This window comes from Sesamum indicum, linkage group LG2, assembly GCF_026168435.1.
Source record: "Sesamum indicum cultivar Baizhima isolate 11 linkage group LG2, ASM2616843v1, whole genome shotgun sequence".
In the NCBI taxonomy this organism is placed as follows: Eukaryota; Viridiplantae; Streptophyta; class Magnoliopsida; order Lamiales; family Pedaliaceae; genus Sesamum; species Sesamum indicum.
Window position 1 is genome coordinate 17,433,568 of NC_142658.1, and position 14,477 is coordinate 17,448,044.

The 14,477-nt window shown below is 34.3% G+C and overlaps 1 protein-coding gene across 2 annotated transcripts; it reads right to left on the reverse strand.

Moving 5' to 3' along the window:
* Window positions 1-3,738: 3,738 nt before the first annotated feature.
* On the reverse strand, window positions 3,739-11,674 carry LOC105156023 (uncharacterized). 2 transcript variants are annotated; one of them, XM_011072047.3, is made up of 11 exons: window positions 11,325-11,674; window positions 10,181-10,412; window positions 9,964-10,035; window positions 9,604-9,678; window positions 9,341-9,438; window positions 7,978-8,218; window positions 7,172-7,288; window positions 5,687-5,996; window positions 4,830-5,038; window positions 4,698-4,759; window positions 3,739-4,323 (listed from the first exon to the last, which is right to left on the reverse strand). In XM_011072047.3, exons 1-11 carry the CDS (start codon window positions 11,427-11,429, stop codon window positions 4,147-4,149), a joined length of 1,698 nt encoding a protein of 565 aa, XP_011070349.1. In that variant the 5' UTR covers window positions 11,430-11,674; the 3' UTR covers window positions 3,739-4,146. The 2 variants fall into 2 exon arrangements, with proteins under 2 accessions (XP_011070349.1, XP_011070350.1); XM_011072048.3 differs by having other exon boundaries at window positions 3,740-4,323; window positions 10,199-10,412; window positions 11,325-11,673.
* Between the last annotated feature and the right edge of the window lie 2,803 nt (window positions 11,675-14,477).

The following is a 14,477-nucleotide window of genomic DNA, read 5'->3' on the forward strand; positions in this document are numbered from 1 at the left end:
TGGAACCAAACGGAAATTCAAGGTACAATAAAAACAAAGAATATTTTTAGACTATGAAAATACATAAAGGGAATTTCTTTATGAAATTTCTCAAGATGATGAACGTTACACCACAAAGAAATGACTGGAATCTTCTTACAAAAGAAGGAAAAGAGGATGGACGCAGATCTACCACACTCGAGATACACTACCAGGAAATACGACGAATGTCTACAATCCACCACGGTCCATCATAGAATACCACCAAGGCAAGACGGATCGAGTAAACTTCTCAAACAATGCAATCTTTAGAAAAATGATAAAAGGAACCGATGAAAGAAATTGACCCAGGTATTTCAAAATTCTCTCAATATCTAAGAGATCCAAAAGACAAATTAAGACTATGGGCATAGGTTAATCCATTTACTTATAAAAATAGACTTCTTGAGCCAAAGGATGAACGAGATCCTTAAGATCCTCCCAAATCAATACAAGGATCTTATATATCTGAAAGCCAAAGTCATAGATCTGAAGAAAAATCAAAGGAATACCCCTAAAATCTCCAAATGATATCAAGAATGAATTAGAGACGTTTTTGGACCAGTACCTCTATTATATCAGAAGAGAAAAGCAACAAAGATTCCAAAGCCAAAGACGTCTGAGAAGATCTAGTCTTTTATTCCATCAGATCCATAAAATAATGGAAATAATCAATGGTAAATTTATCATATCTACAAGAGTTAGCAGAATCCTTTTCCCAACTTGGGATTGTGGATTTAGTTAACGTCCAAACGTATAACATCACTTCGGCACTACCACCGCAGGAGGAAAGTACATGTTCAAATAACCTCTCATAGGATCAGCCAATGAGAGAAAGTGAGGACTTCCACACCAACACCACCCGACTTTTGTCAAAACTAGACTAAGAGAAAATCCAAGGCAGAATTCAAAAAAGGTGCTTGAAAATACACCATGGGCCAGAACAATCCTCCAAACTTTGCATCCATATGACACTATACATAGTCTGGGTTTATCGTTTTTGAATTATTGAATAGTTGATAGATAAATGGGTTTGCAGTCATGAAGATAGTAGCAACCACATTGGAACTCGACAAGGAGAACTTCATGCATATATTGGAGTTAAACTTGGAAGGTTCCATGAAAGCTAAATGAGACAGTATCCCAGAAGACACCAGAGCAAGTATTGTGGTCTGAGAATCCAGAAGCTCAATCACAGAAAAAAAAAAAACTCGGAAGGTTCATCAAGATACATTTCATTTGGAGATAAATACTTCAAGGAAGCAGAGCAGGAAGGTTAGAGAGTTCTCGCTCTTTGGCCTCGATTTAAGGAATGTTTGTCCAGTAGATGAATATATCTACTGGTTCAACAAGTATGTCTTTCAAAATGGAATAGCAACCGAAATAATTGCCCCGATATTTTTTGCAAAGATTTGTAGTCCACAGAGAGAAATATTAATCCAATTATACAAAATACCTTAAAGACAACTGAATTCAATAGTAAGGAGAATACCTTTCCTCAAAGATAAATTGAAAGATTTGTGTTATTAAGCATCCATCCAAAATTATATGATGAGACTGAGAGAAAAGATTTAAAAAAAAAACTCTCTGTTGTGATAATAATGATATTTAGGAGAATCAAAAGCAAAGGAAGAGGCAGAAGAAGAACAATCACTCTTACCCAAGAGTTTCATAAATCCTCTTACTGAAGAAAATCATCGTGGTTCAAATCAAAGGTTAGACCAGACAAATCTAAACAGAAAATAGGACTATCAAACAAACACAAGATCCATAAGAAGAACCTCTATAAAGAAAACTTTCCAAACGAGCCCATACTAATGCTAAGACTGTCCATGCTTCCTCAAATTGCAAATTAAAACCTCATTTTTCAAGTTGCTTGGGAATCTTGCCAGAAATCAAACTGACGTCTTAAGTGGTATGGACTGTAAGCTTCAAGATAGATTTCACTCCAATCAAAGTCTCAATAGCTAGAGTGCAAGGTTCACGTCATCTACCGCCAAATTTGGGGCCTTGATGATGGTAACGAGAACTTAAAGTCTCAAAGGATTTATCAGACGTCTCAAAAAGTTCAAAGTGTCAGGTCATGTTTAAAAGGTTCAGATACAATTCGAGAATCATCAAATGCAGCGAAAACGTAAAAAGACAAATTTACATATAAACCTAAATGGGATCAAAGTCTGCATGCGCGGACATTCAAGCACTTATAAAAAATAAAATTGCAAGGCCAACTGATATGAATTAATTTAACCACGAGTTGTTACCATTTGGGAATTCATAGACTTTAGTCTTTTTTAAACTTTTCGAATTCAATGCAAGAACAAAACCACGTTCCCTCTGTCGGTATCCACACCACCTCCAACGAAGTTGTCTTCTTCTACGTGCTAGTGAATTGGAAGTGTAGAAGATAGTATCATATACTATACTAGAAGAAAGCTAAGAACAATAGCTATTAATTAGCCTTAGATTCTTTTTCTCTACAAAATAAACACTTTACTTTTCCTCAACCTCTCATAAGTTTTTTTCAATGGGTTCAAATATTGGGCTTCGACTTTTAACTAAATCTAATTAATTAAAGCCCAAGTCTAATAAAATTTGGAAATTAATCTTATTAAATTATCAAGTCTACTCATCGCCAGTTAATCATATTAATTAAATCATTGAGCCTTCTGTCATATAGGTACTCTATATTTGAATAATTCAATTACTCAAATATGATTAATTTAAATATTTTAAATTAATTTGTTTCTTCTAAAATCAACAATTGATTCTTTTACTTTGTTGGAGATTTGTGTACGATTCTTTAAATTCAACTTTAATTAAAATTGGGTTTGGTCACTACATAATTTAATTTGGCAATTGATTTACACTAGATCAATTAAAATCACATCTAGTTAATCAACAAATCATATTAATATAAGAAAATTCATTACTATGGGTAGTCGTTTAACAACGGTCCATATCACTAAAAAAAATAGTAAAAATAGCATGCACTTGTTAGCTTGATATTGCGCGATACAAATATGGTCCTTCCATCACTATCTCCCAATCAATAAGGCATGGAATTTCAATCGGCTCCCTTCCCTGACTAGATATCTATGTATCTTGTGTAGAAGTTTGATTGTATGTTTAAGCCAATAGTATGAATAAACTTGGCTAATGTCGACAATGTAGTGTTGATGAAACAATGTACGTAATTCATGTTGCCTAAGATGGAACTACTCACTTGGACACGCATTAACATTTTGCTTGAGAATCTACGAAAAATCCGGTGCTGTTTGAACCCATTTTTTAAGTTTTCCTTTGCCAATGGAGAGAAATGGAGCTGTGAAGAGTTGAAATGGAGACAAATGGAAGGCTGGGAAGAAACCCTTGAAGAAGACCTATTTTCGCATGGGGAAAATCATTTTTTTCCCCTCAGCTGGATCACATGCAAAAGATACGACATTCTCCCACATGTTTGGAGGACACTTAAGAAAAAATTCCAAAAAGTGTAAAAAATATTACACTTCGAGAACTAATACTCTAACCTCGAATTGTTTGAAAACTATGACAAAATAAGTGGTATAGTTTAGATACTAAAATTTTAATTCTTCCATCTAAAGTAGAAGATATCATAATGCAAAAGGCTTCACAAATATTTTGAGACGAGCACCAAATGTAACCATTTGTAAAACACATAGCTAAGGAATCATAGAAAAGCAACTGGGGCGGCTGAACAACACAAGGCATTAGGAAATTTATGTCATCAAATGTTAAGAGATAGATATGGTGAAAATCTTAAGCATTTTACACGAGATTCCGAGATGTGTACTTTGGCATATACAAGTCTTTGGGCAAAATAACGAATTTGTAGCGTCAAAGTTCAATATTACAACGGGACCAGTGACATCACAAACTACAATCTTGTCGTAGGACGATTAAGACCTTCAAGGCCAAATGTCATTGGCTTCAACAGGAAGTTTGAACTCTAACCAACCTGCTCGAATCCTCATTCTTTTCATACATACGACATCTGAAAGGATGGTGGTCTGGCGGATTCATTTCAATCTTTGAAAAGCTGCATGTATTCACAAGAACACTTTGTTCAGAGAGATTGTCACTGCTGGCAGAATTGTGTTTTGGTTCTTTTCAAAATCCAAGATTGAAACTCGGGAACTCATCCTTGTCCTTTTTATGGAAATCCAGCTTTAGTGTTTTGTCTTCAGTACCAGAGAGACCATGAGATGTACAATCATTTGAACGCATAGTACTAACACTGGAGGCCGCTTCATGGCATCTGGAACTGTTTCCCTTGTCTTTCCAGGACTAGCAAGAAGAAATTTATTTCTTATTATCAGATCCAGACTTCAAAAAGATCCAAGTTAGAAATATGGAGAGAGACCATTCTGCATTAGGTGGCTATTGAAATCCAACAAATTCACAGGTGATCAATAAAATTTCCTTTTTTGTGATCATGGAACTTCACATTTATGCTTTGATTGGAACACTTAATGTTTCCTAGTCTTTCTTTTACTTTCTTGGTCTTGTATCTAACTCTTTTAAGAGTCTTTAATGGCCACATGATCCAACACCTTTCCTTAGTTCCATACAGAGAGGACGGTACAGATCACACATATCACATGCTAAAACTCAGCTAAGACACGAAACCATAAAATAGAATTTGAGTTTCCAGATTTCACCTTGGGTAATTTACTGGAGCTCAAAACATTTGTTGCTGCAGCATTTGGTTCAGACATGATATCTGCAAGAAAACAATGATTAAAGCATCCAAATAGCCAGATGTTGGTCGATGTTATAGAAGTAACTTAAACCTTCATATGGACATATTTCAGGGGGACTTTCAGGTTCCTCATTTTCATTTGATCTGGTGAGTGTTGCTGATTCAATTGGAGCTTGTTCAGAATCCAATGCAACAGCTACCAGGGCATGAACATCCTCAGATAAAGAACTTGCCATCAACTTATTGTGATCAGTGCACTCTACATCAAGGATGCATACTGTATGATTTGTTGTTCCTGATCTGTAATAAAGAAAAATTTAATTTAGTAAGTATATGCATCAATTCCTGTATTACTGAAGGCAGGTAGACCATTCATAATACTTGTACACCAGTAGACGACTATTAATACAAGGGTTTGCACCCAGCTGAAGAAATCTGGTTTCCAGTTTCTAGAAGTGCAACATAATTGCATTTAGGTGCAATGATTAGAAAAAGCATTTTCGAAATCACCTCATTTGTAAGTTTACGCTACTTTAGGAATAATAACTCTTTAATAACCCTTTGGAAGCTAGGGAAATACTGATCTCTGAAGGGAAAGTTAGTTTACTTTGTGTGCGAGAAGTGTGCAAAAGTAAATTTACTTTTGTGTGAGAAGTGTGATCTCTACATCAAAGAACAAAATAGCTAGAGTCCACACTCTTATAGAGGTGAGATTCTTCTATATGAACTCCTTGGAACTAGCTCAAGGTACTCTTCATACATCATTCATAACACATCCTTTTGTTCCCTTGATTTGCTCATGAAGTCCATGAAATCTTGATATGGATAAATAATGTTTCAATTCCTAAAAGAAGCAATGCTGAGATACTGCATCTTCCACGTTCAAACAGTGTCACGAGTCTTCAACAATTTTTCTTTTCCTGTATGCTATTTCACGTGTATACATACCTGAGACAGAAATCAGAGGACCTAGCTTGAGATTCTCTTCCATTCTCAGAAACTGTGCATGTTTCAGCAGCAACGAGAACTTCAACAGCTTCAGGTTTTAAAACCTTGATTCCATGATCCTGATCTGAGGTTTTTTCTCTCAATTCCTCTCGTGCACTTCCGCTGCATTCTTCAGCAAATTCTTTTATAGAATTCTTGTTATCAGAACGAACATCTGAAGAATACAGCTCAGGTTGCTCCTCCACTGATGGTTCATTCATTGTGACCTTTCTATGAATTGGTTGTCTGAGAATGGACAAGATGTCATGGACTGTCAGAGAATAAAAACTATCAGTTTCAAATAACATGAAACATTGCTTGAGATGGTCTAAAATTAAATAAAAAAATTAACTTTGGATGTTATAAACAGATCCTAGATGCAATGTATAATGTGACAACTTATAAGAGTTTTTCATGTTTTTTTTATTTCTTATACTTTCTCAATAAATTCTTGGTAGAACCAGACCGCAGTGTTTCAGTGAAAGATAAAGTAATATATAAATGCTTATCTGTACTATTTGGAAGCTTAACGAGGAAAAGTAATTCCCTGTTCTCCCGTGATTGATCAGATGTAACAGAAAGTGAAATGCATGGAAAGATATTATACGTGAAATGCCGGAAATAAAATGTTTCTCTCCGTGGAAATTAAAGAGAAAAGTTTCAAGAGAAACTAGGAGAGATAGGAAAGAAAATAGTAATAAGTTATATTTGCAGTAATCTAGGGAACTTCATGAAAAATCATAGATCATAACAGCATGAGTAAATCAAAATTTAGCAAAGTCTTCCAGGAACATTGTAATCAATCAAGTATGCAAGTGAACAAAGTTATATTATGTAGTCATCCCAAGGCAAGATACTAAAGGCAAATTTGTCAGTCTTAGCACCAGTTTTTAATATCCATAACCAAAATCACAGTATGTAATCCTGCAAATATTCCCAGTAACCAAACCTTAGTGTTATGCTTGGTGAATCTTGGTTCCAAAAGGTGCAACTAATTTTATCATAGAACAACTTTGATCTTAGTGATGGACAACGAACTGACGTGTCTTTATTTCAAAATACGTATTCCAATGTTATTGATATTAGCTGGGAAAAGAAAACGTTGCTATTGTTCAGGGAAATGCAAATTGCTTATTGGATAATGGGTTATAACTGGCTCACACCAGTACTGCTTTATGCATGATATCATTACATAGTGCATAGCACAGTCATAACTTTGCTTGAGAAAGAGCTACATAATCTCATAAATAGAAAATAAACTAAAAATACAAAATCAAAAGGGACGAACATAAATGATGAGATCATAGTTTCTAGAAGTACTAGACTGAAATCAGATAATAGGTTATATGAGAAAAGCAAAGAAGACGATTTTCTGACAGAACCTACACTTTTCAAGGGGAAAAAGGTTGTTTTTATTGTATACTAGTTTGGTAATGCTTTTCTTACCAGCACGCCTGCGCTCATTTGCAGTGTTGCTCCTACATAATTTGGCATTTTGCACCTTGGAGCTTGAATCATTAAGGTCATTAAGTTTTGCTGGGGAGGTCTTGTCTGGAGATTTTCCTTGAACATCCAAGCCAAAATTTGTAGTCAAAATGAGATGTTATATATCAGATAGGATGATTGGTTACACAGAGACAAATCTCCCAAGTAATAACACAAGAGAGGGCTGCACGAGTTGCTAAGTTTTAGTTTACCAGTAAAATGCATGTTGAGCACTCGCACAAATTTTGGAAGAAGTATTAAGATCTCAGATTACTGAGACAAATAACAGCAACAAAAACTGTCGCCATTTGACAAAGTTTGAGACAACAGACCTATTTGGACTCCTTGTAATGAAATCAAATATTAAACTTTGATGCGCGGAGCAAAGCAGGTAGGTGACAAATGAGAGCAGCAACACCCATTACGTATTGAAGTAACAGGTAAGTCAAATCCAACGGTGAACATTGTAAACAGGAAAATGTTACCTGAGCTCCTTGAGAAAACTAGATCTGACATTTTAAAAACTTAACACAGGCAAGAAGATGAGGCAAGTTTTAGTACTGCCAAATGGCACTAACTATTCAATCATCCAAATCATTTGAGATAAGATGGGTCAAGAATGTTAAACAGTTAACTAAATTGAAAATAAAGCAAAAACAGGAGTTAAACAATCGTTATAAACACAGAGTATCAGTTTCCAAACAGAATAGATACAACTGTTGAATTTTACAAAATGCAAGACTATTAGATGGGGAGGAGAGGATTACCAGCAGGAAATTTGTTATTGGTTGGGATTTTTGCTTGGTGATTAGCTAGATCAGTTTTTCCAACTACTTTGCAGTATTTTCCCTGAAGGTTTGAGTAAGTTACAGGCTTATGATCTCCTTCCTCTTCTCCAATCTCCACTAAATGACCCTCAAATGATAGTGATTCACCAGAACAAACTATTTCATCCTTTTTCAGAAACCTGCTATCCAATTGTCTCCTGTCAGTGTCATACAACATAACCTGAAAGCAAATAAATTAGAAACGACATGAGCATGATAAATAGGATGTGGATAACAATGAATTGCAGGAAAAAATATATCTAACTGAAACACGTTACTTATAACCACAGAACTAAATATGGCTGGCCTCATGCAACTAGCTTAGAACTAAGTTGGAGTAACCCGGATAACAACTGACATACAGAAGTATATCTTGACATATGACTACTGGAGAAAAACAGTGGTATAAGTGTAAATATGTTTATTAGAAGTCAATCAAATCAAAGTTTCACTTTCCAACAGGTTAGAGATGTTAGTAACTTAGTATCAACCACGAATCAGACATTTTTTCCTTTTGTTCTTCATCTTCTTCTTCCTTTAACAAAGTATATACTGTATATTGGAATATATCTTTGAAAGAAAACTTGAAGCTCAGGGCCGGGGAAAAAGAGAAGAATAGAGAAGGCCCTTGGTAATGGGGAAAACGAATCGTAACAAAATGCAGGAAAATGTTCTTCTTCAAAGCTACCCTTGTCAGTGATTTAACTTATAACAGTTGATAATTCTGCTTCCCACTATATTTTAATCACCACCCTATTTAGAACGATTTTCTGCAAGCTTCTCCAGTCATAATGCTTGTATTCCTGTTGTGTCTAACTTTTACAATTCCAAGTGTCAGAAACCTGGCGCTTATGCTTATAGTTTGTTCTCTCCTGGATTTTTCTCCTTCAACTACTTTACTGGCCATCTAACTAAAACCTCCCCCCACCCCCACCCCCACCTGCACCCTAGACACTGCCTCCAGTTGAGATTTGTGCCTGTCCTACAGACTGTTTTAGGTCAAGAGATAATTTGGAACTAGGATCCATCTGGAAACATATTCATAAAACCACTTCAACATCTCATTTTAATAATGGATACCCCAAAAATATACATCAGAGTTGTTGTGGAATGTGTGGAAGTCCAACCAGTTGCAGACTGAAATTAAACTAGCTGTCAACCTGTAGAATATATTGAAACGCAACTAAGAATGGGAAAGGTATGCTCACAGAGAACAACTTTGCAAAGAACAGATACCACCTCTTCCCTTAGACTGAAAACTGAATCTATAGCTTCACATAAAGATGGTGTATCACCATAATACCTGCCTCCCTTGCGATCCACGAACTAGAAGTTGTAAAATGCCATCGTGAAATTTCTTTGCCTTTTGAGTTATTTGTGTCGTGTACAAGACCTGCCATTCTTAGTAGAAAAAATAGAAACTGTTAGACCATAGTAAAAATGACCTTGGTGCAATTGTTCATGGTCTTTTAATAGAATAGAGAAAAAAACTTAACAATTTCTAATATCTAACAGTGCACATACCATTATAATAATTTTGGATGCATGGTTAAGCTAACAACTCACCTGTTGTACTGCTTTTTGTTGTATCCATACAACTTGGTGAAGAACCAAACTTGTTCATTTCACTCTTCTTGAAATCTACAAGGTCAAAACAGATTGTGAGTATTAGAACATTAATTAGGCTGTCTCCATCTGGACAGCATTTAAGCTTCCATTCATGAAAATATATAGTAATAACTAAGCTTTTTCAGGCTTATGTTTACTCAGACATCAAAGGCCTTTATGCAAATCTTAGCAGCTGCCACCCCTCCCACATCTAATTTGATAGAGAACTTATAATGCGATATTGCCGATGGAAAAAGATGTGGATAAAATATGATCCAGTAATAATGCTTTGAAAATAAAACAATAGATAAAACAAACCTCTGATCATTTTTTGCGATGGGCTTAAGCAAAGCACTCGTTCTTTCCTCCTCCCAAATGCAGATTTCCTATCTTTCAAGTGAAACATATTCTAGGGTCAGTTGGCAGAAGAATGATATGCATACAACTAAGGATTCTCATGTTTCCAAATAATTTAACAAAAAAGAAAAAACAAATCTCATAAAAAAGAAAAGGAACATAAACATTGCGATGATACCAATAGAAACTGAATTACTCTGTGAATTGGAGCTGTAAAGTGATCCTGATTTCTCTTCAACTTTCCCGTCTTTTCCTTGACTCAAAGTAGATGTAGGTTTACAGCCTCCACATAGTTCACCAATGTCAACGAGATAGCAATCAAAAGCCAGTGTTTCACCAGATTTTATGACATCATCTTTCTTTACAAATCTACTTTCCAAGAGTTTGTCCCATTCATCTAAGAGCATGACCTGTTTATGATTAAATACAAAAAATCATAAACCGCATAAGCCATTTCAAATATGAAGCAAACATAGCCCATGCCAATGCTTTCGTGGCTGAAGCTACCTAAAATCTGAACGAATTCTGGGCCTGATAGTCTGATTGATGAAAGCATTTAACTAATGGTTCATGTTATGATTTCACTTCAGTCCTCCAGACACAGAAAATAATGAACCAAATAACAACCTTTCTCTATGAAACTTCTACAGCCCTTAGCTTCTAATGTGAATAACGTAACCCACACGCTAATCAAGGAGCAACATCTAACCCTTCTACTCACAAGACTTGCGAAAATTTAATTCCATTTAGAATAAAAAGAGAAAAGGAACCAAATACAATCGCTTCAGGGTTTCTGCTACAACATTTATTGAAAGAAAAACCAGACTTATGTGAAAATTGTGTGCTTTGTCTGTTAAAAAATAATAATTTGATCAAATGATCTCAAAGGTATTAGCAACAAGTTCGATAAGATTATCCGAAGGTAAAAATCAAAATCATGTATTTATAACTCAGAAATAAGGTTCAAAACTTCCACATTCTTTTTACTATCACCCAAACACACGGATGCCCATACCTACAGAGCTAGAGACGAGAGTAGTTCTGGTGAAAGATTTAAATCACATTAACGATGCAATAGCAACTTTACCAAATAATAGCAAAGGCAGCCAATTTTCACCGGAGCGAGGCAAACATTCAGCTTGACCAGAAGTGCAAATAATAAAATGCAGAAATTAAAACCTCATACGCTCAAACCAAACGAGCAAAAACAAAAAGCGACATACAGAACTTCGGTGATACCTAAGTGATGAGAAGATATCCTCTGAACAATAAAGTTCAGATACGTACATAAATCATATATACGAAGAAGCACTAGGAAAAACCTTATGGCGAGAGGATTGAAGCTCTAGAAAACCGTCTTGATAGACTTTGCGCTTCTGCTTAACGTGCTTGGTGTACGTCACGCTCCACCGCTGAGCATCCTCCATTTCAACCGATTTTGTGCTTCGCCAGATTCGATTTTTAAAATCGAAGATTCAGGAACTATAACATTTGCTATATAGGATTAGGATTAGCGGAAGTAAGCATTTCCGTTAATTTGGAGAGCCACCAGAGGAAATTAACGCACAGTGGGCGGTGGCGGGAACTGAAATTGCCTTTGGTTGTTTCATTTTTTCATCACTTTATTAGGTAGATTTGAATGGGTTGGAAAATAAATTTAACTTTTGAAAATTTTGAAGTATGTGGATAGTGTTTTTGGAGAGTGTTAAAAATCATTGGAAATGAACAATAATAATATGTTTCGTGTTACTTTTAAGATGAACAAAAGTTATTGTGAATTTTAAATTATAAATTTATAGCGATTGAAATGCGTTTAAAACACATAAAAATATGAATGGTGATTGTTTGAATGGGTAAAATTTATATTGATATCTGAATTTTGTTGTTAATATCATTTTGGTATATCAAGTAATTATAAATAATTAGATGGTATCCAAGTTTCACCATTAATATTATTTTGTTAATCAAGTGATGTTTCTCGATTATTTTTATTTCTGTAAGTAATAATCATTTTACCCCTATGTTTTGAAATAAAAAACAACAAATATACTTGATAAAAACTTGCATAAATATCAATCGATATATTTTGTCTTTATTTTAGCCAAGATTATTATATTTTTATTCTTTTTTGTATTATTTAGTGCATTTATTTTTAATATTATAAAAAGTTCATTTTGGAATAATAGCTAATATAATAACCAGGTACGATAAATACAATTACCGTAGTAATTTTCTTCTAATTAATTAATATAATAAAGATATAGGAGACGAGTATCTTTATTCATGACCATCAAATGTGGCAAAACCCCACAATTAGATTCAAGAATTTAAATTTTATAATTATAGATTTTCCAAATATAAAATAAAATTTGCATTTTTTCGATGTTGCAATATTTTACTTTTAATATAATTAATTACTAATTTAGAAATAAAGTTAGTAGAAAATAAGAGAAAAACTGTATCATGCATAATAATCAAATTACTTGAAAGTCAAATGGTTCAAATAAAGAGAAAATATATTGAGTGAAATTTATGTAGTCTTTGTTGGATGAGGATAGTGCAAAAAGTGATGGGTTAATTATAGCCCATAAAGCTGCTGTTAGGCTTTTGCTCTTTATGCTGTGGCCGAAGCCCATGTTGCTTGATGGTTTGCTTGCTGCTGGGCGCAGCCCCACCGTTGCCTTAACAAGAATTCGGAATCCACGGACGTTCGACGTTAACCACTAGATCACAATCACTTGTTATGTAACGAGCATAGAATGAAGTAGCAGCAACTTGAATACAAACAATTTTTTTTATTTTTTATTTTCATAAATGCTTGTAAATTATATCTTAGAACTGTTCAAATTACAAGAGATTACGTAGTTAATTATCGAATTATTAAAGAGTCAATATCACTAGCTTAAGCATCATAACCCCATTTAAACAATGATTAGCAATTTAATATATGTTGTTGACTTTGATCAATGGTAAGCAATATTCCAATCTAACGGGCTACTCTTATGTGGCCAAGCACTAATGGTGGTAGTGGTATCTAAAAATCAAGTGATTTAATTACTACTTTTTTTTCATGGGTTTTTTTTTTAATTGTTCTGTATAATTTAGTAATGTGTATGCTATCTGGAATGCATGAATTGCAGATATGATGAATTAAATTAGATATGAAACAGATATATGAAAATTAAAAAAAAAAAAAAAGTTTTTGGCTGACAACAACTGAAAGGAATTCGCATTACTCGCACACAAGTGTGTGTATAGATATATATATATATATGGGGAAAATTATATTTTTTTATTCATTATGTATGTCCGATTAAGAGTGGCAATTAGACCCGTACCCGACAGAATCCGTCTTAGACCCACTCCTAATGGAGCGGGTCCAGATCCAAAAAATATTAGCTGAGATGAGTGACGGGTCCTAAAATCTGTCAGGTCCAAGACGGTCTCGCTCCTTATAGACCCACCTTGATAATATAGATATATATATATATATATATATATATTTTTTACATTGGATGCATTGATGTATTCTTATCGTTGGTTGTGGAATGAGGAAATGATAAGTAAAATTTTGATTATATTTTTTTATTTTATTGTGGTGGAATAAATATTAATAAAATATTATATTTTTTTTGTTTGTTTATTGTCAGGTACTTATTTAACAGTTGAAAAATTAAAAAATTGTCCAACAATTCTTAATGAGGAAAAAGATGAACGATGATGTATTTATTTTTATTTGAATATTTGAGGAACAAAATTATTTGTAATGATATGTTGAAGTTTTTTTTATATTTGTACAATAAATAAAAAATAAAAATATAATCGAGTTCATCGAGTTAGACCTGCCCCAACGGTTTTGTATCGGGGTAGGGCAGGTCCCGAGTCCAACCACCCGCCCGGACCCAACCCGTTGCCACCCCTAAGCGTGAAAATGTATGAGAGAAATTTGGTCATAAAAAGACTTATATGACTTGCAATAAAATAGTAATAAGTGAATTGGGGATAATACATATAGTTTTTGTTAATATCAGCAAATTCGGTGAATTTTCACTAACAGAGGAACTGGTTTGTTAGACATAAACAAACCTTAGAGGTGCTAGATGTAATTTTACAAACTATAGGAGGTCTATGTGTAATTACACCAAACTTTTGGGGAGAGGAGTATAATTATCTCAAGAAATAAAGAAGTTTTAAAATATTTAGAAAGAAATCAGTACTAGAACAAATGTGATTTATTTTATCGTAATTAAGTTTATGATCAAAAGGGGTTGATCGTTGCCCAACAACAAAAGGGAGGAATTGTTGATCTGTGCGACCCCGTCGCCCAGAAGCAAAGGGTCAATGTCGTCCAAACTTGCCATCGATCTGGGCGAGGCACGACGACGAGCTAGATCTGGGCGACTGTCGCCCATTTTTATTCTGTTAATCTTTTAAAAAAATTATTGATGATATTTTTTTATCATTATTGATTTTTC